At 44.4% G+C, this 27,058-nt stretch overlaps 2 protein-coding genes and 1 long non-coding RNA gene across 5 annotated transcripts in view; 2 read left to right on the top strand and 1 right to left on the bottom strand.

Annotated features, from left to right (window-relative positions):
• The window catches only part of DOCK1 (dedicator of cytokinesis 1), a 544,856-nt gene that overhangs the window by 236,597 nt on the left and 281,201 nt on the right, over nucleotides 1-27,058 (top strand). The gene's annotated exons all lie outside the window — the stretch shown is intronic.
• Nucleotides 1-27,058, bottom strand: part of INSYN2A (inhibitory synaptic factor 2A) — a 61,290-nt gene that overhangs the window by 4,496 nt on the left and 29,736 nt on the right. The window contains exon 5 of one of the 2 annotated variants that reach the window (XM_030805451.1): nucleotides 13,901-13,972. The exons of the other annotated variant lie outside the window; for it this stretch is intronic. Within the exon in view, the coding sequence (XP_030661311.1) occupies nucleotides 13,901-13,972 (72 nt within the window). The remainder of the gene's footprint in view (nucleotides 1-13,900; nucleotides 13,973-27,058) is intronic. 2 annotated transcript variants of the gene reach the window in all.
• On the top strand, nucleotides 1,317-26,013 carry LOC105739528. The gene is made up of 2 exons (XR_001115462.2): nucleotides 1,317-1,488; nucleotides 24,373-26,013. It is a non-coding gene; the product is annotated as an uncharacterized LOC105739528 (long non-coding RNA).

The raw sequence follows: 27,058 nt of genomic DNA, 5'->3' as shown, positions 1-27,058 counted from the left end.
TATCTGTTAGGGATCTCTTCAACTTGGACATTTAACAGGGAAAACAAGAGCCTGTCAATTGAGTCTGTGAATATATGATATGTTAGGTACAGAAGCGTAATTTTACCAAGGTGCTTTGGTAATATTGAAGGTGTGTTCTCCAGATGGTAACCGTTTCAACAGCCCCAGATTGGTTTTGGGTTATTAGAACAGAGAGAAGGCGCTAGCATCTCCTAGGCTAACAGTACAATTCTGGCTACCTGTAATTATTGAATTCCCATTAAGCAACTACATTGGGAATCCTGTTATTAACCAATTTATCACACCAAGGAACCATGTAATCACAGAGTAATCTAATCTGAGTTCTTGTTAACAAAATGACTCGACTTTAGATGTCGAGTTGACTCCTGTTTGCACTCCCCATTACGCTGCCCTGGGAATCTGCAACCAGAGGCAGGTTCCTTGGTAGAGGGCACTTGTGAGTCTGTGAGTGCCCACTTGGAAATGCCTGCAGTGGTGGCCAGCAAGTTGACCCTGAGGTCCGCCCTCCAGCCCATCTCCCCATCTATCACATGTGAGTTGCAGTGGATCTGCGTATGGGATGATGCAGAAGGAGTAATGTGCATTGTTCTGGATGCTGCTTCCTGCTCAAGGACTTTTCTTGGGGAAGCACACCAAGTCTCTCGGTTGAGTCTGACACATCAAGTCTCTGGGTTGAGTCTGAAGCAGAAACCTGACTGGAGGGGGCAGTATCAGAAGGTTAACAGTCTGGCCAACTCTGGCTGACATCGAACAAAGGTCCCTTTAGTCTTAATAGCTAAATGGATCAAAAGGCAGCAACGCCTGCTCTCCTGATTAGAGTAGTGGACTTGGAGAAAAGCTGCCAGTAGATGTTCCAGGGCACTGGGACTGCCCTGCACACAGACCTCCCTCTGTATTTGAGACAGCGGCTTGTTCAGATAGTGCCCGGGGGCCGGCCTGGTGGAGGGCCCATGGCTGTTGCTTCAGCTTCCCCTTCCTGCTGCCCAGCAGACCTGTGGTAGGAGTTTTGGTTGCCCTACCTGGGGCCACATCTTTGTCCGCTGCTGCCAGCTTCATGGTTATCAGTTTCTCCCCACCTGCAACGCCTTTCTGGGCTCATGGCATGGCTGGCACTCCTTGGCTCACTGTTTCTCAGGTCCACTTAACCTCCTTGTTGTTTGACCAGCTTCCGAAAGGTTGCCCAATCCAGCCTTTCTTATTTGTTTTTGCACTAATCACAAATAATTATTTGTTCCCTTATTACTTGCCTTCATCTTCCTAAATGCATCTTCTCGAATGCAGGCACCATAACCAGGGATGCCATGCCGTCATCCTCTTTCTGTTCCTAGCAACTACAGCAAGGGCTGGGTCCTAGCAGTTGCCTAAGTAATACTGTTAGAATTAAAGAATGAGAACAGAGTCTTAAAAGGCAAATTCTGGCCAGGCACGGTGGCTCACACCTGTAATCCTGGCACTTTGGGAGGCCAAGTTGGGCGGATCACTTGAGATCAGGAGTTCAAGACCAGCCTGGCCAACACAGTGAAACCCCATCTCTACTAAAAATACAAAATTTAGCTGGGTGTGATGGTGCGTGTCTGTAATCCCAGCTACTTGGGAGGTGGAGGTTGCAGTGAGTTGAGATCGTGCCACTGCACTCCACCCTAGGCAACAGAGTAAGACTGTTTTTTTTTAAAAAAAAAAAGGCAAATTCTACCTCACTTTTAGTCCCAGTTGCCCTGGACTGCTTTATTTTGGGCAAAAATTATGTTGTGTCCTCCCACAATGAGACCCCTTCCTTTGCCATAAATAGGGCTCTCCCTGGTGGCAGTGTCAGAACCACTCGAGATGGAGTCTGTGGCCTGGTTCTATTCTATCAGAACTTATCGAAGATCCTGAAACATTTTCTGCAAGACATACTCCTGGCTCCCATGACATGGCCCCCTCCTTTCCGTCTTCTAGGATTCTACAGTAAGATCTTAGATAGGATGGGTGGGGCCAGCAGGGTCTGCTTGTGAGTGACCAGCTACCACTCTCGCTGTGCTAAGGGGGAGTGTGAGAGTTACTTTATCCCCTTTTCACTTTCCTGTGGACAGAAGCGGGAGGTCTAGCCAGATCTTTTCTGGGCGATGTTTGTTCTGAGCACCATCACGGTCCCAGGCCTCCAGTTGTGCTGTGTGGACCTGCTTTCCCAGCGCGGCGCCAGTGCAGGGGCTCATTCTACAGCCACACAGGCACGTGGGAAGCTGGGGCTCCAAAGCTTGTTGTGGTTTCTCAGGACTCTGGCTGTGGCTTTGCACAGCCTCCCTGCAACCTCCCAGGCCTCACTCTCGAGCAGCTCCGGAGGCAGGAGGCTGTGGGTGGTGCTGCTGCCCTCCTGCTGGAGGGATCTGGTGTTTGTAATGCATGGGCAGGGGAGTGTCACTCTCACCAGGAATTCTTACTCCTGGGGAGGAGCAGCAGCCTGGAAAAAGTCCTGATTCTTGAGATTCAAAGCATGAGTCTGAAGCAGCTGGAGCCAGGCCAGCCTTACCTGTGCAGGGTGTTCTGTCCTATAAACACCTGAGTCAAACACAGGCTGTAGATTTTGCTGGATGAGAAGGGAAGATCCCCGGACAGCTGGGGTTGTTGACAAGACACGAATCCCTGGGGACTGTAGGGATTTACCTTTGTAGCCCTCTCCCTGCCTGCACCTCCATTCTCCCTCCAGATAAGGGAACCATCCACCCAAACACTGTGTGCCTTGGGGCTGTGTCACCCTCGCTGTGCTCTTGGCAACTCCGTGTGATGCATGATTAAAGCAACTGAGAGTAGATTTAATTTCTTGGTTGGTCTTTCCCTTTTCAAAATGAAAGTTTTAAGTGTGGGGACTTTCTTACAACATGATTATTCTGTACATTTCCAAAGAAAGAAGAATCTGCCCTACATCTCAGGCTGCTCTCCAGCCTGCACCCAAGCTTTATTTTCTTCGCAGAGACTGGGCTAGGCTTTGTAGTAACACTTCTCCCCGCTGCCGCATGTGATTTTGCAGAGCGCCATCCTTCTTGCTTCTCTAGCTTATTCTCTGTTTGTCTCATGCTCCTATAAATACTCAGGCCGTGCCACAGTTTCTTTAGCAAGCTATCACTGAATCCTCAAGATAATTTAAGAGGAACACATTTTTAAAGTTGCCTTCTCCAGTCATCCATGTGTGACAGTTAAGAGTTAAAAGCAGGACAGTCTGGTGCCCCGGAGCTTGCTTGTTTTCTGGAAGGGAAGAAAACCCGTAGTCTTTGGGGTCTGTAGCCTGCACAGGGCCGTGTAGCTCGGTGGCCAGCAGGTCAGAGGCCTCTGCCTTTAATTCTCTTTGAATTAGGTCTCGGAGTCTTCCCCAGTGCTAACTGTGGCTCTGCGCTGACTCACACTCTGCCACTGTGGATAAATCCCCTCGCCTTGGGGACCTGAGCTTGCTTGGCTGTGAAGTGATGGCTGAGATGTGCTCCCACTTCTCACAGGGGTCTCCTGGAACAAGGCCTGGGCCCAGGAAGGCAGGTGCACCAGGATGTGGACTGGCTTTTATTGTGTAGCTTTGGATAGGATCAGCCATGTCCCCAAAGCGCAACAATTTATGTCAACTGACATTGGCGCCAACTTGGCTGGTTTTATGTGAGTGCCATGGTCAACACCAGCATTGTCCAGAGGAAGCTGAAAGCTGGGGTCCAGATCCCAGGCCTGGCTCGCCCCCTTGCATGGGAGGTGAATTTAGGCAAGTCCTTTCTGGGCCTTGGTTTATGGATATGACCCTGGCCACCTCTCCAGGCAATAGAAGAACCAGGACCCCAAATATTTGTTGTTCTTTTCTGAACACATCTCCATGTGCACATCTGAGGGGCACTGGAAATCCAGCATGTCCAGAACCAGATCTTTCCCCCAGCCTGCATCTCTCTCCTTGCAGACTCAGCCTGCAGCCCCCGTTCACCCCCCCGGACGACCGCAGACCCTGGAGTCAAGCTCGACTTGCTCCTCCTGCCTCGGCATCCCTGGGTCGAGTGGATTTACCCTCAAAACACCCGGTGTCCTTCCTCTCCGCCCACCTTCCACTGCTCTAGTCCAGAACTCCAGCAGTTTTCTCCTTGGCCATTGAAACAGCTTAGTCTCCCTCACTCTCTGTATTCTCTCCCACTCCAGTTACCAGAGTCACCTGAGGAAAACTGGCAAACTCCTTCTCAAACCCCTGCTTATCCTTCAAAACCTAGGTCACATGTCACTCCTTTCTGTGGATTTTCTAGAATAACGAAGTCCACCCTCCCTCCTGCCTCATCCACACACCTCTGGGATGAGTTGATGCTCTGGCAGCGTTGTCTCTAGGTTTCTACGAGAGCCTGTCTCCTGTGGGATCGTAGCTGCTTTCCCCCAGGTCTGTGAACTCATTGAGGGATGGACTATGTTTAATTCATCTTTTGTCTGCAGTGCATTTAGCACAGTGCTGGCTCCGAACCTGCTCTATTTGTTTGTTGAATTACAATAAACTGATGAACTGAACCAAATCCCCTCACTTCTAATCTCAGCAAAGTGCTGCTGCCCTATTTTCTGTTTTCATTTAAAATTTATACATTTGTATAATTCTATTTTTTCTGTCTATATGTTATATACTATTCCTATATTATATACCTATATTATATATATTATATATGGATCTCATCCTAAGAGTTTAAAATATCAGTGAGTTGTAGTTACTAGCTTTTCAACACTTTAAACATAGAAATGATTCACTGTAACTTCGTATCCTTCCTTTACCACTATTTTACATAGTAGGTGCATTAATCAATGTTTGTGGTATCACTGTAGGGCTTAAAATATCAGAATAAATGGCTAATCCATGACATTAACACTCAAACTATAAGATCTGTCCCCTTTTCCTGGTATACTATGAACAAAAAATTATGATTATAGTTTTTTTTAAAAAAAGCATTAGCCAGATATCCTAGCTATATATTTTACTATGAAGGATCCAAAGTTAGAGTTAGACGATGAGCTGAGCTTTCTGAATGCACCTCGGATGTTTTCCGTGACCATACTGGAGAATTTGCTTGACTGAAGCTCATCCTAGGCGCCCAGCTTACCTGTGGTGCTCTCTGGAGTGCACCTGTGGCTCTGGGGCCTAAGCCTCATCTAGGTGCCTGGGTCTCAGGGCAGGTCAGATGCACAGGGGTTGGAGAACCTGGCATCCCATAAAATAGTGCCACCGAGGAGCAGAGGCAGACCCAAGTCATTTGGATCGTCTCTGCCCTTCATAAGTTCTCCATGAGGAAAGACACCCCATGACTAATAGCACTGCCACATGTCTATGAAGCATATCTTATGCCATCCCCCTAGGAAGCCAGGAAGACGAGTCCTGATAATCGGAGGGGTCGGTCCTTTCTGAGACGTAGCCTGCAGTGCACTGCTGTTCCTGACCTCAGTGAAGAGCAGCCAGTTTTCCAACTTTTGACAGAAACTGTGTTATAACTGCTTTGAAAAGGAGATGACACAGGGTTGTTGTCCTCCTGTTCTAAGCTGGTTGCTGTGAGTCCCTTGTGGCCAACCCAACCCTGAGTGGGCTCCCATGACCAGGGCCATCACCTTGCCTGCCCGTCTCCTTTTGAAGATGGGAGTCGTCTGTCTAGAGACACGGGTGACGTCCCGGGCTTCCAGTGTTGGAGTGAAGGCTACAAAGCCACCCTGCCTCCCTGGGCCACCAGCCCGGAACCCTGGTTTCTAGATGTGGTCAGGAGCTCTTGCTCCATCCTGATACCCACTGAGAGCGTCATCTCCACTAAATGTAGCAGTGATAGTTCTCATCACACACGGAAACCATTAGCTGCTTGTGTGTGTCATCTGGTGTCACCAGTGACGGGTCTAAATGTCAGCCTGCACATTCCTGCAGGAGGTCCCTTCTCAAACAGGTTCTTTCAAGATGCCTATCTGTGAGGAAGAACCTTCCCCGGGGACCCCACACCACTGAATTCCTTAGTCACTCTATTCCTCATGGAATTTCATACGACCCAGCCCTGGACATCGTGGCCAGGACTGCATCCCGTATTTACCCCCAGAAAAATCTCCATACTCATCTAAAAATGAACTACCTTTATCTTCCCATGAACCTGACAGCGTAGTCCCCTCATGCTGTTTTGGACATTGGTAAATGCCTCCTTAACTTTGACCTTGGGGTATAACCAAAGGCTGGGACTATCAGTATAATTAGCCTTTCTCTGCTAATACATTTTAACTAATTGTTTCACAAATAATATGTTGAGATGGGTAATCAGTTTTTAGTTTTATGGCTGTAACGAGTTTCATAGCATCTAAATAAGAGAATTAAGGTGTTACTAAACATTAGTAAAAATGACTAACCTGAAATCCATACATATTTGAGGGACATAAATAATATATTTTTAGATTTCAAATAGAAAAGAAAAAACTTGCATTATTAGCTTTGGGAATTTTCAAGAAGAATTTTGAGGTCTGTCAGAATCATTCTTTTTTCCTGACTTCACTAAACAAAACTATTTCATTACCCCAGAATAACATTGTGTAAGGTGTTATCCAGGGATTCCTTTCTGTCATCTTCCCACCCTGTCACTCACCGTAAATACTAAGAACAGAGCGCTAAACATTAGGCAAAAGGCAAATTTCCCCCACCTCAGTTCATGCTGCTAAAGAACTTAATATGCACAAGTGGTGGTCATTGAAGCAGGGCTGGAAAGGGCACTTCCATGAAGAGATAATCGCTGAATGACAAAGGCTGCAGAGACTCCACTCCAAGTGGGCTCCGGACAGGCTGGAATTGGCACGGATTCTGCATACAAATGCAATTACCACTCTTAACAATAGGTCTCCATTAGTCAGGAGGCGCCCGGTTCTGCCCGCTGTCTTGATCGTGCACTACCCTGACCGGCTTTCTTTTTGCAATACACTTGGAATCAGTGAAGTGCCAGTGTGCGTGATTTTATCTAGAACTCTTTGCACCCTCTGTTTTGTGGTCTTATCGGTGTTGTAATAAATTACCAAGAATGATGTGAGAAAATGCAACCCATCGCTTTTGTGAATTCTTCATTCAGTCTCATAATGTTAGATATTTTCCTCATCTTTCCTGAAATCCTCCAGTCATTTGGGGAAGGAACTTGCCTTCTTTTGGAGCTTCCTACTTGAGAAGCCGTCAAGGATTGTGATGGACTGGGATGTTCTCCAGCCTCTCTAAGGGGGAGTGTTCATAGGTCGCGAGGTTTCCCGTCCATCCTTGGGGGTGCTCTGGCTGTTTCTCCTCCTAGTTCCTGCCAGTTGTTCCTAATGCTCTAGCCTGGAGGGCTCAAGGGAGACCATCCAAATCCTCCCTAACCTGGCCTTCCTCCACGATTATCTTGTTTTCTTTGGAGTCTGCTTTGCCAGGTCAGGCACCCTGGCTTCCTTCACCTCCTCCTCGCCTGCCTTTTACGTCCTTGCACCTGTGGCTCCCGCCTTCAGTACAGAGGGCTCTCTCTCGCCACAGCTCTGTCCTTACCCTCATCCCAGGGTCCCAGGGTAAGGGACATGCATGGAGTTGTCTTCAGCAGCTTCACACTCCTCCCAGTCTCCCAGTGCCTGGTGCAGAGCTTGTCCTTAGGAGGTCCCTTGAAAAACATCTGTTCAATTAATACCCATTAGGACCCTAAATGGAAAGGGCTAAGGCATTTTTATCAAAGTGGTTGTTTAAAATTCCACCTGTCCTTGGCTGGGCACGGTGGCTCATGCCTGTAATCCCAGCACTTTGGGAAGTCGAGGCGGGTGGATCATGAGGTCAGGAGTTTGAGAACAGCCTGGCCAATATGGTGAAACCCTATCTCTACTAAAAATTAGCCAGGAGTGGTGGTGCACACACGTAGTCCCAGCTACTCGGGAGGCTGAGGCAGAAGAATTGCCTCAACCCAGGAGGCAGAGGTTGCAGTGAGCTGAGATTGCACCACTGCACTCCAGCCTGGGCAACAGAGTGACACTCTGTCTCAAAAAAAAAAAAGAGAAATTCCACCTGTCCTTGACCATCACAGATCATATCAAACGGTGAAAGCATGGAGTACACAGCAAGGCGTTTCACAAGCTCCCCCTCTCTGTGGTGTCAGAAAAGTGGCACAGAGCCTTATGGCATTCCCATCCAGTCAGGTTCCAAGCCCACTCATTGATCCACTGCAGAATTATTAGTGTCACTTGAGGCCACTTTGTGTGGTGGCTGTGATGATCCAGAAATGAAGCAGGCACAGCGTGCTCTGGGAGGATGTGGTCACTCAGGGCTTGTAACTAATGGTAGGAATTCTGCCACTTTACGAGAAGATTCTAAATTCTGGGAAAGATGCTGTTTAATGAATCTGAGTCAGAATTCCTGTTATGTTTTAAATCTTGCATGCATCTCCAAAAGCCTTTGGATTGCAGTTGGTCCCCGTTATTTTCATGAAAATGCACACATTAGAATTCAGGCCATTTCGTTGCAGTACTATGTTACAAATTAACCATTTCAGCAAAGGAGAGAATGGCTGGCTTGCCGATGATATGTTTCATTGTTCCTTTCTGAAACCACATCCGAACAAAAGGTGAATCATCAGTGGTGTGACTCATCAGATTAGTCTGACAAAAGAATTACCAAAATAGGGCTGGAGAGAAGAAATTTCAACTGCTTATGAGCAAAGATTATATTAGTAATTTATCCACAAAACATTTTCTGAAATAATTACAGCATATTTTGACAAGAAATATGGAAGATAAGCCAGAAGTTTTACTAAAGAAAACGGAAACTGGAATCTCTTTTAATCTTCTTTCATGCTGAGATGGTTTTAATTAGAGTAGCACAATTGGTCTAGATCACAACCGCAGGGATGTCTGTCATCTTAGAAAAAGATGTAGCTGTGTCAACCGTCTCAAAATTTGTCAAAGAGATCACTTTTGGTACTTGGGGTTTCAGTGGTCTAGGAAGAAGCCCATCAATCCTCTGCCGAAGAAGGTTACTCAGCTCTGAGTCAATAGATTTGCCAATAAGGGAGAGGTGTTTTGCAGCTGAGAAATGCCTTGTGACTCTCCACACTTTTACTCTTCTGTGCACTGTCTCTTGAAACCCATAGTTCCATCCCTTGCAAAATTGTAAAAAAGCACCTCCTGGGATTTCAGATCTGGAAGGGACCTTGATGATCCATCCCTTAGTGCAACCCCAGAGGACTTGGAGACTGAACAGACACCCCACCCAAGAGAGAGGGCAGAAGCTCAGCCCTAACCTTGCAGGTACGTGGCAGGCTGTCACGAGCTGACGTTTCTCACCTTTCGCTTGTCGTACTGGTGGCTTTTCCCCCCCCGAAATTGCATCAAGACCTTTTGTCCTTTTGATGCTTTTCCCTAGTCCTCTATATTTCCGTGACAGAATTATTTTTCATAGAGAAATATGTACCGCCTCCCGTGGCAAAGGCACACATTTATTACAGGGCTGTGTTGCTAAAGCCGCAGGCAGCCAGGTCTTGAACACAGTATCCTTTTCATCTCCTTGGGCCAGGCATTACTGGAAACACGATGGATAGCTATGCTGCTCAGAGAGGGTAATTGGGTTTCGAGTGAAAAGCAGTGTTTAAATACAAGACAGGCAGGGTCAAATTCATTGCCCTCCAGGGATTTTGGCCTTCCAGAAAGCAGGGTATGACAAATTACAATGTGTGAACACTGGCAGCTGTGATGGCCCCACATGTTCTCAAGCCTCTGGGACAACCACAGTCATGTGACATTTTAAGATTTATTTTGAAATTCCTTTAAGCTACCCAATCCCAGGGTGTTCCAGGCATCCCATGGTGCATATGGAGAAGTGGGTTGTAATGGTGGTGTAGGGACTCACAGGAAAGTTCCTGAACTCCCGGATTCAGGCCCTTGCAACTAAGAGCCAGGCTTTGGTCTGACCGCAAGGACTGTAACCTGAGCTACACTTTCCCCTGCGGCTGGAATTGTCTCGCTCCAGATTCGTATGCAGGAATTCAAGGAGGACTTGCCTGTAAGTTTGCGTGTGAGAACAAGACATGGACTTAGATTTGTAAAGCCTTTGAGATTTGGAGACAGCCCCTGGCTCACTTGGAGTCTATCCTTCCGAGATGCTGTGGCCACCCATGTACACTGCTACTGAGTCACCTGAATAGGTGATTCCTCCTGCCCAAGGACTCACTGGGTTCTGAACACTTTTCTACCGAAGAAACCTCCATTCTGAAGCTTCTGACATTTGGGGGTTGACTCACGGGACTGAACGCAAGCTGCGAAGTCATCCAGCTCCATCCCCATTGCTCACCCTCCCCTTTCTCTTGGCTCAGTGAGACCCTGAGGGAAGTCACCTCTCGCTGTGTATCAGCAACTCTCAGCCACCAGGGCAGAATCAGACAGACCTGAGGCTTCCCAGAGCCAGTCCAAGTATCTGTTCCTCCTAGTATACCAGTGTTTGGTAGTCAGATAGGATTACATAAGCCCTCTTAGCTGATGTGCTAGATTAACCACATGGCCCTGTCCTTTCACAATGTAAGTGGTGCACCCATGATGCTGGGACCCTTAACTAACTGGCTTCTCTGTCTTTGTCCTGTGACTCTCTGTCCTTACTTCTCAAGCTTCATGCTTACTGAGAGGATGCTAGATTTGTTCCTGGACCTGTTTATACAATTAGCACCCACTACTGAAATGATGTGATTATTGAATGTCATGCAAACCAATGAGGCATGAGAAGATAGTCATTGCTGTGGGTTCAATGCTTTGGAAAGAGTGGGGTACCACAAAATACTCAATGAAAAAGTTAGGGACAGGCCAAGTATGGATTTAGAAGGATTCTGATCTCAGATTCTGCCACAGGACTTTGCTCCAGTTTAAAGACAGGAAAATTGGTGTGGCTCATGGCAGATAATTTGGAACTGTAGTGGGGGTGCCACATTCAAAGAAAACGTCTGGGCCTCCCCTCTAAAGGCTGCCCTAACTTGAAATCATTCAAATGTGAGATTTCAATTCATGCGATTCAAATTAAAATAACATGTTTAAGTTAGGTACATGTCAATTTTTTATGATTTCCCCATTGATTGATTTTTCAATTAATGGACCAGAAGTGAGCTTTCACTCCCTTTATCATCTCTTCCTGCAGACCTCAGAAAACTCTTATCCAACATAATAACCACCATAAGAGTAATTGTTAAACTTTAATTATTTCCATTATAACATGATAGGGAATTTAGGAAGCAGCATTTGATGAGCTCTCTATGTTCAACTTGGTAGTCATAGTGCAGTCTTTATTTGAGTACTAGTTCATTTCTTGAGTTTCACACTAGTTTATTTCATTGACAGGACTCAATGAAATAAAAACACTTTGGGAGGCAGCAGGAGTCCAGCCAAAATATTACTCTGCAGACTGTCCTGGGACCAAAAGCCTTCTAGGGTAACCTCTGTTTGTAGCAGAAGTTTGGCTGTTGTAGGGATGTTTTGTCATTGTGACCACTCCAAAGGGAGTGATTTTAAAAATCAGGAAAGATCTAAAACTCCACTATTCCTCAAACACTACCTCTTCCAGGATGCTTCTCCCATTTATAAGGGGGTGACAGTCGGGTCTGCGGGCTACCAAGAGTCACATCTCTATTCAGTTTCTGAAGATGCCACCAAAATCACCCGTCTGTAAAATCGCATCTGCGGTAAAAGTTCTCAATGAGTAGTCATGCATTTTCCCTGTTCGTGTGAGATAACCAGAGCGATCACAGTGCCTCACCCTCTACCTAGTGAGGCTTCCTAAATCTTAGCAAATTCCTGTGGTGCTTGGTCACTCACAATTCTTGTAGCAAGTGGACCAGTGGCTGATGTATTGGGATTCATGTAGAGTGATGTTTGAGCCAGTTCAAAACAGTGACCACTCAAGTAATTCCTGAAAAGACAGATTTCTGTCTTTCAGAGACTTACTCAGTCACTTTTAATACACTTTTTGTAACAGTGAATTCTGGATTTAGAGCTAAGTTCATTTAAATTATTTCAGTTACGTTAGACAGTGTTCTCATATGTGTGTGTATATATATATATATATATATATTTTTTTTTTTTTTTTTTTTTTTTTTTCTGATCACCCACAGAATATTACATAGGTTTAGGCTGAACAGCTCATTCTCTGAAGCTACCCTGGATGTCCTGACTCACTGTTGCTTGGTTGTGTTAAAGACGGTATGAGCTTTAGCTCCCAAAGTAACAGAAGCTGAACTCTGAGTATATGCCGGGTCATCTACACTCTGCACTTCCTAACGTACTGATGTTAGTGAAGGGTAATTTTATGTCAGTGTTATAACCCTTCGTTGTTGATTCAAAATTCTCTTTTGCAATGTGAGTGGAGTGAAAAGTTTCCCATTAAGCAAACTTCTGTGATCTGTTGCTGTCATTGAGTTTCTAATTTGGAGGAATTGTTGAAGAAAAGACCTGCATGGATGCCTCATTTTAACCTCCTCATTGGCAATTGCCAAGGACAGTCAGCAGCTTGGCGTGCCATGCCAGGCTGCTGCAGGGGCCCCTCCTCCCTTCCTGCGGCAGGAGGCCTTACCAGTTTGTGTGTCCCTCTTACAGCACTCTAAGGTGGGGATGGTTTCAGTAAGGTGGGCTTTTTCAACCTCAGCACTATTGACATTTGGGGCTAGATAGCTCTTGGTTGTGGGGGTTGCCCTGTGCAGGCAGCATGGGATGCCAGCAGCATTCTTGGCCTCTACCTGCTACATAACCACCAGCAGCTCCTCAGTTGTGGCAACTGAAAACATCTCCTTCCAGACTTTGCAAATGGCCCATTGGTTGAGAACCTCTGAGGTTAAGGAATGTGCTAATGTGACCTTCGGTGCCCATCTCTACCTGTGGTTTCTTCTGCCTCCTCCCAGACAAGGTCTCTAGGTGACCCAGCTTTGCTTTTGCTTTTAAGGAACCTGGGCCCTGTCTGGGATGCTCTGTCTGGATCGGAGGCATGGACGGCCAGATCTAGGCTTTCCCTTAGGAGAGAACTCTGATGGGTCCAAGATTGTGTAGCCTCAAGCCTCTTTGCTCTCCCCATGTCTGTGTTCTTAAGGCAGAGGACAGTAACTTTGAATAACTTTTTAGAGGGTGTTTTGGTTTGATCATTGTTTTTTGATAATTTGGTGGATCACTAAAATTATTCTCCAGTCTAAACTTTAGAAAAAGAACTTATAACATTTCTCACTGCTTTTATATTTTGTTTGTGAAAAATTACATTTGCAAAAAGAAAAGAAAAAAGGATAGCCATCCTTCTGAAGGTTTTGACTGTATCTTAAAATCCTAAATTACTGATGAAAGCCAAGCACAGCTTCTTCCTGTTGGGAGTTTCTGCTGTATTCTTGTTGACGTCAGTCATATAAACAAACTTCAAATTAAAACTCACAAGGAACAGCTGTAGGGGCTCTGGAGCGGGGATTCTGCCCCGAGACAGGCAAGCAGCACAATCCTTGAGAGTTCCCAGGAAATAAAATTCCGTATTTGGTGTGAGCAGCCCAGGTCTTTCCATGGTATTCCTAGCACATACAGTGTGGTTTCAAGCCTTTGATCTATACCCTCTGAAGGGCCTATGTTTTACGGCCTTTCCAGAACACACAGCCCAGGGCTCACGCCTATCAATTCCAAAGGAGCAAGCCATCAAACTTATACCAATTCTTGAAACCACTAAGATACATTTGCAAGATAAATGGGTTCAAGCTCTCCTACATCCCATGGTTCTATACTTGGGGTGGGGTATTTAGAGGTAGCTTAGAATTACAATCAAGTAAGGTCCTTCACTTTTTGTCTGATAGAATCATCCCAGCATGGCCCCAGATTGTTCTTGCATTTGTGGGTAAACATCATTTGTCACTCATAATAAGAAAGTGGGAAGAGGAGAACGTTAACATACCTATAGATAATACATGCACTGTTCCTGCATGTGTCACAATTAGCTGTGTCTTGCCCCGTCCGATATGAAAGCCTACAAGATAAGAACAGGAGAGCATTACAAGCGGTGGCTGGGGGTCACTGGCTTTATAGAGCAGATGCCTCAAATCAGATGCCTTCCCAATGCCAAGCTCATCATGGTCATGGAAATTGATTAATGCGTGTTTCCCCGTTTGCTCCTGTCTCTGCTTTCGTTGTACAAAACCAATGCAACACCTACAGCTAAGATGATATTTAAATTAAATTTAGAAGTGAACATAAGCTCCTGGATGAAGTAAATAATATGATTTTGTTATAAGCACAGGGAATGTGGGATGTTTCAATGCAGATTTATGGTGTTTTAAAGACACTTTGAGGAAAAACCAACCACGGATACATATGCTGACTCCATGGCTTATGTTTGCTCTACCCCTGGCTGTCCTGCTAGAACCAGGACTGGCAAAGTGCAGCCTGCAGGCCAAATCCCTCCGGGGCCTGGTTTTGTCCAGCAAACTAAGAATGGATTTTACATTTTTAAGCGCTTGAAAAAAAATTGAAAGCATATAATATTTGTGACACATGGAAATGATCTGAAATTCAAATTTCAGTGTCCATGAATAACGTTTTTACTTTTGACAATAAAATGGTGGAAATTTTTATGAAAAGACCTATTTCTGGTATCCTCAATTTTGCCTCTTGGTCTGCAAATCCCTGAACATTTACTCTCTGGCTCTTTAAAGAAAAAAATGCCAAGCCTTATGTTAGAATGTCTTACTGCCATTGCCATAACTTCTGAGTTACTTTCCCTGGCTTTATTCTCTGGTGAGTTCTGTCAGACCGCCAAGGCCAGGCAGATTTTGGCCTTTGTAGGGGAGGTTGCTAATTCTCCCCCCTAATTAAAAAATTAATAATAATAACCTTGGGGTTTTTCTGTAGTATATTGTTGAAGGTTGTATAAACATAAAGCATTGATGATGAGAATTTTCTGGACCGGGCTGGAGTTGCCTTGGCTATTTCTTGGTCCAGCCACCCAGGAACAGTTGGGGAGTGTTTTGTGCTTTCACAGTTCCTCCTATTTCATCCAGCCTTTCCTCCCTGACATTTTTAACATGCAGATGTGTATTTTCTGAATATTATTTTGTGTCCAGGCACAGACATGATAACTGGAATGTTAAATTTGTGGCAGGAGGAAAGCTCCCATCTGAATTGGCTTATAAACACTTTGGGGGCAAATTTCCATGTACAGAGCTACTCACCAGAGTAACAGTGTGCACAGAAGGTCTTCTGTCAACACTGTTAGTCAGTATTTTTTATCCCCTTTGCTATGTAAACTTCTCTGCATCATGGGTTTTAAATTGAAAATAACTTTTGTTTTCCTCATTATATTTTCTGTTACATCAACATTTGACAAAAGGATTGTCTGCTACATGCTGGGATTGTCTGACTGCGCTTGCAAAACTCAGACATGACCTCGCAGTTCTGTGCGGTTTGTTGATCAAGTGACCATATTCTGCTCCAAAGTGTTGCCAAGCACTTTCTGTGATTCATCATATTTCATCTGGAATTGGAATTACAGTATGGCTGTCTCTATCGTCTTTCCATCATCACCTCCCACATTGGGCGCCTTTGGAATCCCACATCAGGCCATTCCATTCTCCCATTGGCTTTGTCAGGAGAGAGGGGGATGAACAGCCTGTGCCTTATCCCCTCCCCTTGTTCCTCACCAGACACGGTGATTTTTCAGTCCTTACCCCTTTCCTCCTCATGGCAAGCCCCAAGAATGCATTGCTCCTGCACCTTCCCACCTGGCTCCAGATTCGTCCACCCTATGCCAAGGCTCTTCCACATCATGACATCACCCTTTTCCCTTCTTTCTTGCCCTATATAGACTTAGAGCCTTTCTCCATCAGCTAATTCTTCTGGAGCTTGGCTCTAAGCTGAGTGCTGACCAAGGTCATTTTGCACAGTGAAGTCAGTGCCGTCCTTGAGCTCAGGTGCTGGCAATGGCACGGTCCACGCCGAATGTGTTGTTAAACCGTTGGCTTGGGTTGCAGATGAGGTACTGCTCTACTGTTGTGTTGTGCTAGTGGGTATAAGCCAGCAGTCAGGAGAAAGAGTACCTAGTACTTGTCTGTATGTGCTAGTCATGTCCAAATTTTAGGTTCTCACAGTGGGCGAAACCAGGGATATTTAGTTTTCTGAAGGCTCTCTTTTTGTGCTCACAGGAAAGTGTGAATTCTAAGCTTATAGAACCTTCCTGCCCTAAACCTCAGGGCAAATCTCTATCAAGCCTCATCAACATCAACACTCGTTCCTTGCCCAGTGTCCAAGTTTCCCAGTGCCTCACTTGCATTAGAGCCCTGAGCCTTCTAATTATGCTAGCCTCACTTACAGAGGAGCATACAGTCACACTGAGGTCCAGGATCTCATTATTCTTAGACCCCAGGCTTCTGATGCTCCCTGTCACCTCGTTTGTGCTCTGGGGCTGGTGTTCTGCACCACATGTAATTGGCAGCTTGGGATAGGCAATGAACCTGACAGTGAGAGGACAAAGGCTTCAGGCGCCTGAAATGTACAAGAGGAATCTTCCAGGACCTTGGAGTTCTTCAGTAAGAAATTGCTTTTCTGAATCTTTTCTTTTCTTTTTTTCTTTTTTTTCTTTTTTTTTTTTTTTGAGACTGAGTTTCACTCTTGTTGCCCAAGCTGGAGTGCAATGGGCACAATCTGGGCTCACTACAACCTCCGCCTCCTGGGTTCGAGCGATTCTCCTGCCTCAGCCTACCGTGTAGCTGGGATTACAGGCATATGCCACCATGCCCGGCTAATTTTGTATTTTTAGTAGAGACGAGGTTTCTCCATGTTGGTCAGGCTGGTCTTGAACTCCCAACCTCAAGTGATCTTCCTGCCTCGGCCTCCCAAAGTGCTGGGATTACAGGCGTGCGCCACCATGCGTGGCCTGAGAAATTGCTCTTCTAAAGCCCTTCCTGAAAAGACTTTACTGCAATCACTTTGTAGAAAGCACATATTCCTCCACTACAGTCAGTAAGCAAATAGTTATTAAGTACATACTAAGTGTCAAAATTTTTCTGGCTCTACAGGAGACATTTGCGAATGAGATGGAGTCCTTGTCCTCACAAAGCTCACAGTGGTGCGGGAGTGGCAGAAGGGCAACATGAATGCATAAATGAGCGAACGGTTGATTTTTGATACTGCTGAGTGTTAAGGAAGTGTTGTGAAGCAGTATTTTGGCCTAGAATGAACTCTAAGGAGGTGACATTTTTAGTGAGACCTGGATGGTAATGAAAAAGCAGTCAGTCCTCTGTTGATCCAGGGTTGGGTGTTGCAAACACAAAGACCATCACGTGTTAACATCCTGCAGTGGGAATGATGTTCCTCTGTTTGCAAGTCAGAAAAAAAGGCCAGTGCTGCTGGAATAGATGCAGCAGGTGAGAGTGGGGAGAGATGAGGACATGTGTATAAAATGAGAGGCCCTTTGGGCATTATTTTAAATTGAATGGGAAGCCACTATAGAGTTTTTCTTATAGGTGGTTGAATGACATGGAAACACTTCTTGACTTTTACTGTCAATCCTCTCCTTCTATAACATCATTTTAACTCAATTTCCTTTCTCTTGCTTCTTTTATTTACAACCAAGCCCAATTCACCAATTCCTGAGAAAATGGCATGGTTTGGCTGACGTTTGTTGGTAAGAAGCAAAGGAGTCATTATGTTTTCTTTGTATGGAGATATATCTGTGGTCATTCTTTTTTCAGCTAGTTTAAAACAGTGGGTGGTCTGTCAATTTCTACATATATGTATGTTTCTCCCATGTGTGAGAATTATTTTTAGGACTTCATTACCATGAAGGTGAGGTTTTGTTTAAGTTTTGTTTAGGATCTTCCTTTTGTTTAAAGGAATCAATTGTTTGGAGTCCATGAATGTCAGCAGGAGATTAATTTGTGAATAAAATTTAAAGTGTTGACCTTGTCATGTGGTTAATTCACAGGCGGCTGCCAGCAGCTGATGTCAATCAGGGTATGCCTGCTAAAATTTTATTAAGCACGAGAATGTTCTCAATAGAGGGCTTAAAACTATGTAATCCATTGTGCTTATTGCTTTGATAATCCATCTAATTGTCCTTGAAGCTTCCAAGCTGTAGGGTTTGGCTTCACTGATAATTTTATGGTCACATTAATAATTGGGCTGCAGCATCTGAATATGTTCTCCAAATAGAGATGAAACAGATAAGTTATTTCTACAGGACAGGGAACATAGAGTGCTGTTATGGAATTTCCCTATTTTTTCCTTCTCAACTTGGAAACACATCAGAAAACAGTACTTTGAATGATTCTCTGTAGCCATTGCCATAAGGAAGAACAATCTAAAAACTTTAAACTGCTAGAGCAGATTCTTCTCCAGTGACAGTAGGGCTGGAGATCTTTTGTACATTAGAAGTTTAGAGAGGAGAAAGCTTAGGTTATTGATGTGAAACCTGCAGTAGAAGAACATTTGGATCACAAATTATAAATTTTCTGTCGTGCAGAAATTGGTACCTTTGTAAAGCACTCTTCCCTTTTGCTTTGAGGAGCCTGTATTATACATAGGCTTGTAACTCCATGTGTGATACAATACCTGGTACCTTCTGAGCGTTCAGTTAATGTTAATGTAGCCAAGTCATAGGTCCATATTTACATTTTCATAAGTCCGGAATAACACATTTATCTATTTAACGAATTCCAACTGAGTGTAGAAAAAAACCCTGACAAGTATAAATTGTGAAAAGTTCTAGTCTTCATTTTTCTCCCCATATGAACTCCTTTGGGTGCTAATGATAAGCATGTCCATTGTAAATATGGATTTTGTGGCATTCACTATTTATTGTCCCATGGCAGTTAGTTGTAAGTATTCTCTTAACAATGCATATAGCTTGGAAAACATCGCATTCAGCACCAGATACAGTGTTAAAAGTCCAAGGTGCTCTCTTTTTTTGGTGCATTTGTTTACTGTTCCTCTGACCCTCTAGCCTCCCATCCTTCTAGAACTGGGTTTTATCCCAGGGGCCAATTTGGGGACCCTGGACCTCTCCTTGCTTGACGCCTTTTGAACACTCCTTGGTCAAGGTAGGCTTGCCTGTTAGAGGAGCCTGGACATGAATTGTTAAAAGGGAAGCTAAGAACATAGACTGTGCAACAGTGCATGAAAGAGAAGGTGACGCGCTGTTAAAAACAGAAGGGATCTGGACAAGCCAATTTTACAAGGTGGTTTTAGTGGAGTCCAGTTTTTGAGTCATTTATGCTTCTGTTTCGTAGTGAACCACCTTTCTTCACAGGACTTTGGTCTACTTTAAAGAAAGTAAAATAAACTTGGCTTACAGACACAGTGTGGAGCTCTAGACAGGGCACACACCTTTAAAGGAAACCTCAGGGCTACCTCTCTGTAATGGCCTGGACCTCTGAGGTTTAGCTCAGCATGCAGTTCCCCGGTTTCTCTAGCTACCTTATACCTTTATAATAATTGGCTCTAATTCTTCATTTGTTACTATCAGCAATTCCCAAATGTACAAATACATATATATACTTGTATACTTACAAGTATATAACATACCTGAATTTTTTTGTGTGTAAATACACACACATACATACCTTTGTAAATTTATTTTAAAAAGTAGTGACAATTTGGGGCATGCAAGTCTTCAGTTAATCCTTTTTGGACCAATAGCAAAAGAGGGAATATATGCACCTTTGTATATTTATTTTAAAAGCTGGTGACAATTTGGGGTATACGTGTTTTCAGTTATTCCTTTTACGGACCATTAGCAAAAGAGGGCATCACGGGTAGACATTTGAAAAGAAAGAAGAGCAGGCCCATGGCAGAGCTGGTGCTGCCGTTTTTGTGATACCACTGCAGGAATGATAAAGGAGGAGCGGTGGCTGCCGGCCTCAGCCTGAGAGCCGTACCATGGCCACATCCTGGGCGGCAGGGACTCCAAGGAGCAGGGCACGGGAGGGCTGGACGGCATCTGCTCTTTCATGCTGGCACCTCAGGGAGATCTAAGTCAGCAGGACCCTGGGTGTTAGGAAAGGGTGTTGAGAAATGTCAGAGAAAGGTCACTGCAAGCTTTCTTCCCAGCCACATATCCAAGCCCTGCTCAGTGTCTCCAAGACCTTGAAGATGGGCCTGAGAGGCAGGACTAACAACTCTGAAGCAATCATAACAAAACGTGGATTGTTTGGTTAAAAGGTCAGGAAAGAAAAAAAAAAGTCTCTCACTGTGCTGTCATTAGAAGCAAAGACCGAGAAAGTGACAAGCATCTCCTAGAGGAATGGTTAGCAAGTGGAAACTAATTTTACAGTACCTAATAGTAATTACAGTACTAGTATTGGGTTATTGGATTGATGTAAATATGCTGTTTTTACTGCCATAGTCCCACAACACTGTTTCCTTCCTAAGATTTAAATTCTCAATGGAAAGTTCTCTTCTCACATTCCTGGGTGACTGGATGGGGCATTTGTGTGTGCCTGGTCTGGTTGCAGAGTTCAGCAGTGTGCTGTGGGCCCCTCCCTGGAAGATGTGTTCAGTACACAGTGCAGGGGAGGGCAAGTGACCCAGTTGTTGATTTGCTGCTCTTTTAAATGGCTTGTTAATTTCCAGCAAGCTCAGAGCTTCTAGCATGTCAGGGAACACCACGTTGGACAATGCTGAAATCAAGGCACGACCTTCTAAGTGTGGTCTTCAAAACGTTCATTACGTAGAGTATGGCAGTTGTCACACTGAATCAATTCAGAGGCTGTATCCTAGGTTTACCTGTATGGACCTTAGCTAGAGATGGTGGTTGTTGCAGAAATAAAAAAAGGCATGGTCTCTGCTCTCAAAGAAAATTGTTTTTGCCATTAATTTATTCTCTTAAGTTTGATCTCTCTTGTTCCTTCAGTTTTGTTACTGAATGCAACAACTGTTTTTTTCTTCTGCATTCTTACCCAAGTTTGTGCAATAGCTGTCTCTTCTTGATAACTAAGCCATCATTTATGTCAGCATCTTGAAGGGCTTTTTCACTTAATAGTCTCAAAGTGACATTAATTAGAGGCATAAAATGATGCCACCACTATTGCTGGGAGAAATTAAGTTTCAAAAAGTAGTAAAGGCACTGTTTTCAGTGATTCCCTCCTATGTTTGAGAGCCACTCTGAGCAGTAGATTTGGCTTGTTTCTGAATCTAAGGTCTCACCGGGAGTTTGCCAGATGATGCCTTGGACATGTACTTATTTCAGATGTCAGCTCTTTACAGCTAAAGTGGATTTAGACTTCACCATATACTCATGGAAACGCAAGTACATTGTCATAGCATTTGAGCTGATAAATGCTAGAGTTTGAGGGAACAGCCAATTTATGGTTGCTAAAAGAATATGAAGTCGATTTTCTTAACCAACTCCCAAGATCACCCCTTCACCAGTCAAAGGTGGTACTGGCTTTGGTGATGGTTTGTCTGTTCCCTTTTTCCCAGTAGCTGATAGAAACCATCTGTCAGCCAGCACCCAATTTGCTAAAGTGAGGCTGAGCAGTTCCGAGATCCTTGCTGGCCTTGGATCTCCAAGCAGACAAAGTAAGTTGTTAGTGGTAAAAGCTGAAGTTGCAATTTGAAGAGCACACATTCACAGTGACCCTCCATACTGGCAAGGCTGTTGACGCCTCTCCAGCCACCCAGCTGCCACCTTTTGAGAGCTCTGCCACAGCAGCTCCATCAGCTGTTCTTTACGGACCCTTTGGCTGGCTCTCCCCCAGTCTCCTCACCTCTGCTCGATTTCCTCTGCCAGAACACCTGTCTTGCCATGTTGTCATGGCAGGCTAATCTTTCTTTGTTCGCCCAACAAATGAGTATCTGCCATGCCAGTTACAGAGGAGATGGCAAGAAAGGTCTGTGGATACATGAAATGATGAATGAAGGAGCAAATGAAAAATGTAATTGAGAAGGTATCTTTGTCTCAGGTATATGGGGGTTGGATTGACCCCTGTTCCAGAGAAACTTAGCAGCTTTTTCCTGACAGTTAACTAAAACTCTGGAAAACTGTCTCCCATGTTTTCTGCTCAGGACGTTGATGATGGGACAGCAGTGTCTGTGGTAGGGTTACTTTAATATAACCACCACTCATGGGTTTCGAGAACGTTAATGCGATTTGATACTGTATGATTGGTTTCTCTTTTCTCCAGCTCTTTCGCCTGTAGATGTATGTCAGGTGGTAAAGCTGACCCATTAACTCTCAGTATTCTCCATTTGTCTAGAATGTCTTTCTGGGGAAGGGCAAATACTTCCTTTTCAGACACCTGTGCAATCTCCCTGAATATGAACATGTGTGTTCTGTAGTGTTTCTTGTATACAGTTGTGTTCCAATTGATTACTCTAAGGGAGATCTATTTTTGTCATTCCATGTGAGAACTTGGAAGTAATATATCTCTAAGAACATGATAGTTAGATCTGATAGCATTCTAATGCTGAAGCACCATATAGATTAAAGGATTTTGAGGGCTACCCTGGCAACCTCAACAGAAATTACTTAGCAATGATGTTTGGAGCACAGCTCATTCAGAAGTTGAGGTGGGTCTGTCTTCATCCCATTTCTCTTTACCTTACTTTTTGTCCATGGTAGGGCAAAGTTCTCAGAATCACACACATCCCATTCCCCTAAAGCCAGGAATCGAGATGTTAAACCCTGGAAGGATCACTTGTACATGTAAACTCCATGTGGTCTCATTTAACATGTGAGGATAATTTTCAACAAGCCTAGTTATTTCTACTTAGTTTTCTAATCATAGACCTTAACGGACTTTGCTACAAATGAGCCGACATAACGAACCGGCCTCCCCAGGCCTGCCAGTCACAGTTCATCAGGTGCTTGCTGTGCGTCAGCTCTGTGCATGGCCTGTGCTGGGGAACAGTTGCTTGAAAGAATAAAACACAGGTCTCGCCCCAAGACACTTAAAATCCAGAAGACGTCTGTTTCCAAAATGAAGGAATTGTTGATGGGTTAAGGAAGCAGAGTCACATAACTCTGAACAGTAGCACTCCTTCCATAGGACTGTTCTAACCCACATGCAAAGCCCCATCCTTGGTCCTGGCCCGGCTTCTCTCTTCCCTCCCAGGCAGTGCAGCACATCCGCAGCCCAGCACATCCACAGCGCAGCACTCCCAGCACCTCGTTTGTGGCTCTCTTGCAGACCATGCCACCGTGGAATCTGATGATCAGATGCACTTTCTCTGTCCTGTGATACTGGGCATTTTGCTGGCTGGGAACCTGTCTTTATTCCTCTTCACAATCCTAGCTGATAGCTTGGTGACTTCTGCAGATCGGGGCTTGAGGTGTATCAGCAATGCCTCGTCCTTTCATGCCCAGTGAAAGTCAGTTTCCTTCCCACCTCTCCCTCCCTCCCTGCTTGAAACTTCTCCACCACGGAGTATAGCATGAGCTGTAGCTATTTCGCTTTCCTCTCCCTCCACGAGAAGGTCAACACAATGTGGGCAGAGGTTTTTGTCTGTTCCCTGGCGGGCGAACTTTCAGTGCCCACCTCAGGGCCAGAAGTAGAGCAGATGACTGAGAAATATTTTTTGAATAGTGCTTGAGTGAATGAATGAGGAATCTGTGTGAGTGCCCTTTTGGGTGAACTGATAACGTACCCTTTTGCTTCTGAAAAGGAAAATAGGACTCTCACAATTTTGTGATGCATGTGTCTAAATAGTATTCATATTAGCCCATTTTAAATTTCCTCAAACAAGTAGAAAAAAGGTCAGTCGTCTTCTGCTTCCGACACTCAGTTTCGAAAATAAATAGCTTAGTCTTGCACCTAAAGCAGGCCCACTTCTGTGTCCGGAAAAAGGCTTTTTTTTTTTTTTTTTTCTTTTTGCCCTGAAGCAATCCTGGTGGATGTGTTCCAGGAAGAAACACCCTTAATGAACTCAGTGGCTTTCTTTCGATGGTGTGGACAAATTAACTTTTATTGGCCTCGCAGCTCCCCAGATGTGGTGACACTATAATTCTGGGGAGGCTCTGGCTGTTAGGGAAGCTTTTAATGCTTGTTTTCATTATCAAGAATTAAAGGGTAACAATACTGGTGGATTGTGGCAAAGCATCACAGTTAGCAGGGAGATTCCAACCTACGTGGCGTCGCGTCGCATCCCAGAGGACGCAGGGGTCAGCCGGGCTCCCTCTCCTCTCTTTCTCCCTCGGCCCTTTGTCTCTCCTGTCATTTGCCTCCTTGCTTTTTTTTTTTTTTGAGATAGAGTCCTGCTCTGTCGCCCAGGCTGGAGTGCAGTGGCGCAATCTGGGCTCACTGCAAACTCTGCCTCCCAGGTTCAAGTGATTCTCCTCCTTCAGCCTCCCAAGCAGCTGAGATTACAAGTGCCTGCCACCACATCCCACTAATTTTTGTATTTTTAGTAGACATGGGGTTTCACCGTGTTGGCCAGGCTGGTCTCAAACTCCTGACCTTAGGTGATCCACCCGCCTCGGCCTCCCAGAGTATTGGGATTACAGGCGTGAGCCACTGCGCCCAGCCCTGCCTCCTTGTTTTTGTCGCTCCTCTCTGTAGCCCTGTCCCAGCAACTTGTATGCTTCCTTTTTCACAGAGCCATCATGCATGAAGAAAATGGAATGCATCAGTATTTTATAGACATTATTATTGTCAAATACATGCAGATTTGGACAGGGACAAATACAGAGATGAACACTATTATTAAGGCAGGACTTTTTTTTTTTTTTAGCTTTAGTGCCTTTTAATCATATTTTCATAATATAAAATCATAACATAAATATCAGGAAAGCTAGTAATTATTATTTTGTGTGTGGACTGCCTGGCTATATTATAAACAGGGCAAAGTTTACATTTTCCTTCCTTCATTCACGCAGTCAGGGAAATACTAAGTTGCAAAATGATGACAACGATACAAACAAGTCATTGGCCCAGAAGGCACCACGAGCAGCTATTAATAAGGAAAACAACTTTTTCCAGCTGAGGCCGAGTTGATTAACTTATTTTCCTGGAGGAGAGATAAAGCTTAAGCTATAATTTATTGAAAATTAATGAAAATGAATTTTGGTGGCACTGGCTATCAAACTAGAATGAAAATAAGAATGTGAGTATACTGCATTAAACCAAATTTTCCTTCAGGACTCCCATATTGCTTCAGCTCTTGTACTGTCACAGAGGTTTGAATTTGAAAGCATTAATGTTGTCTATTTGCCAGTGGTTCTGATGGTAAATATCCACAGAGTCTTTTATCTTTAATTTCTTTCGATGTGTGTTTTTAGATCAAGCTTAGTTAGCAATTTTTAATGAGAACTTATACGTCTTGGAGCTTTAGTGCTTTGTTTCAAAAGCCTGACCTTGCATTTGCTTTTTAAACAAATGTTTCAGAGCTCTTGTTGCCAAAGACTAAAATCTTTAAATTTTGGTGTGATCATGTATAAAGTTCTTGATGTCCAGTTATGAGACTTTTCTAGGGGTATAGCCTAGTGCTGTAACCAATGAGATACTGACAGAGAAAACCACTACCTTTTTGGTTAAAGGATGCTCATTTTTAGATCATTTTTTTCCCCCAGGATCTCAATTTTCATGAATGTTCTTTCCAGCCTATCTTTAAGGTTTAGTTTTATATTGCATTGCAAACAATGCAGTATCAAATGTTTGTTCACATGGATGTGGACAACAATACGAGGAAGGAAGAGCCAGACACGCATGTGACGGTCCTCTGAAGGACCACTGATATTACAAATGGCCAAATGAACTGGCTTCCCAGGTAGCTTCCTCAAGGAGAGACGTTGCATCCTGGCACCCAGATCCCTGGACTTAAAGATCAATGGCCTTGATTTGTCTGAAATTACCTCACAGAGAGGATTCCTGTTAATGATTACAGATCCTTCCCAATACACTTTATTTATGGGACTCCCTCAATGGCGGGGGAGGGGGGGTTGGGGGCGGGCTCTGCTGTCTCCAGCACCGGAAAGATGCTTTCTCCAGAAGATGAATTGGCATGAACCCTACCAGGCCTGGGAGGGTAGGAGCTTCTGTAGCCTTTTCAAGTAAAAGGGAAAACCCAGACTTGCATTAGTAAAAAAATTTAAAAATTTAAAAAATGCCTGCATTTTCTTATTTATTTATTTTCTGAGACGGAGTCTCACTCTGTAGCCCAGGCTGGAGTGCAGGGGTGCGATCTTGGCTCACTGCAAGCTCCGCCTCCTGGGCTCATGCTGTTCTCCTGTCTTAGCCTCCCAAGTAGCTGGGACTACAGGTGCCCGCCACTATGCCTGGCTAATTTTTTGTATTTTTAGTAGAGACAGGGTTTCACCATGTTAGCCAGGATGGTCTAGACCTCCTGATCTTGTGATCCGCCCGCCTCGGCCTCCCAAAGTGCTGGGATTACAGGCGTGAGCCACCGCGCCCGGCCCAAAAAATGCCTGCATTTTCATTAGTTCATGTTAGGTCCCCATTTTCAGGGGAGAGAGAAGATGAGTGGGCCGGTCTGACAGCCCAGATGTGAATTCTGGCATTAAAATGTCTCACCAGCTGTTTGACCTTGGATAAGGTACTGAGCGTATCCAAGCTCTAGCTTCCTCATGGAGGGCATTCCCACCTTGGATTGTTACTTTAAGGATTAAAGAAGATAATACCAAATGGCTGGCACATTGTAGGTGCCCAAAATAGGTGACCTCTGTATGGGGATTCTCATTTCACTAGAACTCTCCCTCAGCTCCAGTGGGAAATACAGCTCAAACCATTTTTGCATAGCTTAGCAGGAATTGCATGGAGTTTTTAAAATTATTTGAAAATTAGAACTTGCATTTCATTTTTTTTTTTAAATCCAAATTCTGGGACACAAATCCATAAATTCCATAAACGTTCATGCCATGCCTTGAATTGCTCATTTTATCTGCAAATGGGCTGTCTGGATTGCCTAGTGGCTCGGTGGTTAGGCTTTTATTCACCTAGCATCTTAAAAGGCTGAGGAGGTATTTGAAATCTATTTTGGCATTCTGCACAGGAAGATTATTTAAATTACATTTTCAAGTATGTGTGATACCTACATGAAGCCCAAAGCAAGAATTTGAAATGTGTTTTATATTCTTACAAATATATTTTGCTTTATTTTTCATATT

The sequence above is a fragment of the Nomascus leucogenys genome, chromosome 3, assembly GCF_006542625.1.
Source record: "Nomascus leucogenys isolate Asia chromosome 3, Asia_NLE_v1, whole genome shotgun sequence".
Lineage (NCBI taxonomy): Eukaryota > Metazoa > Chordata > Mammalia > Primates > Hylobatidae > Nomascus > Nomascus leucogenys.
Note: the sequence above shows the minus strand (reverse complement) of the source record. Positions and strands in the feature narration are given on the sequence as shown.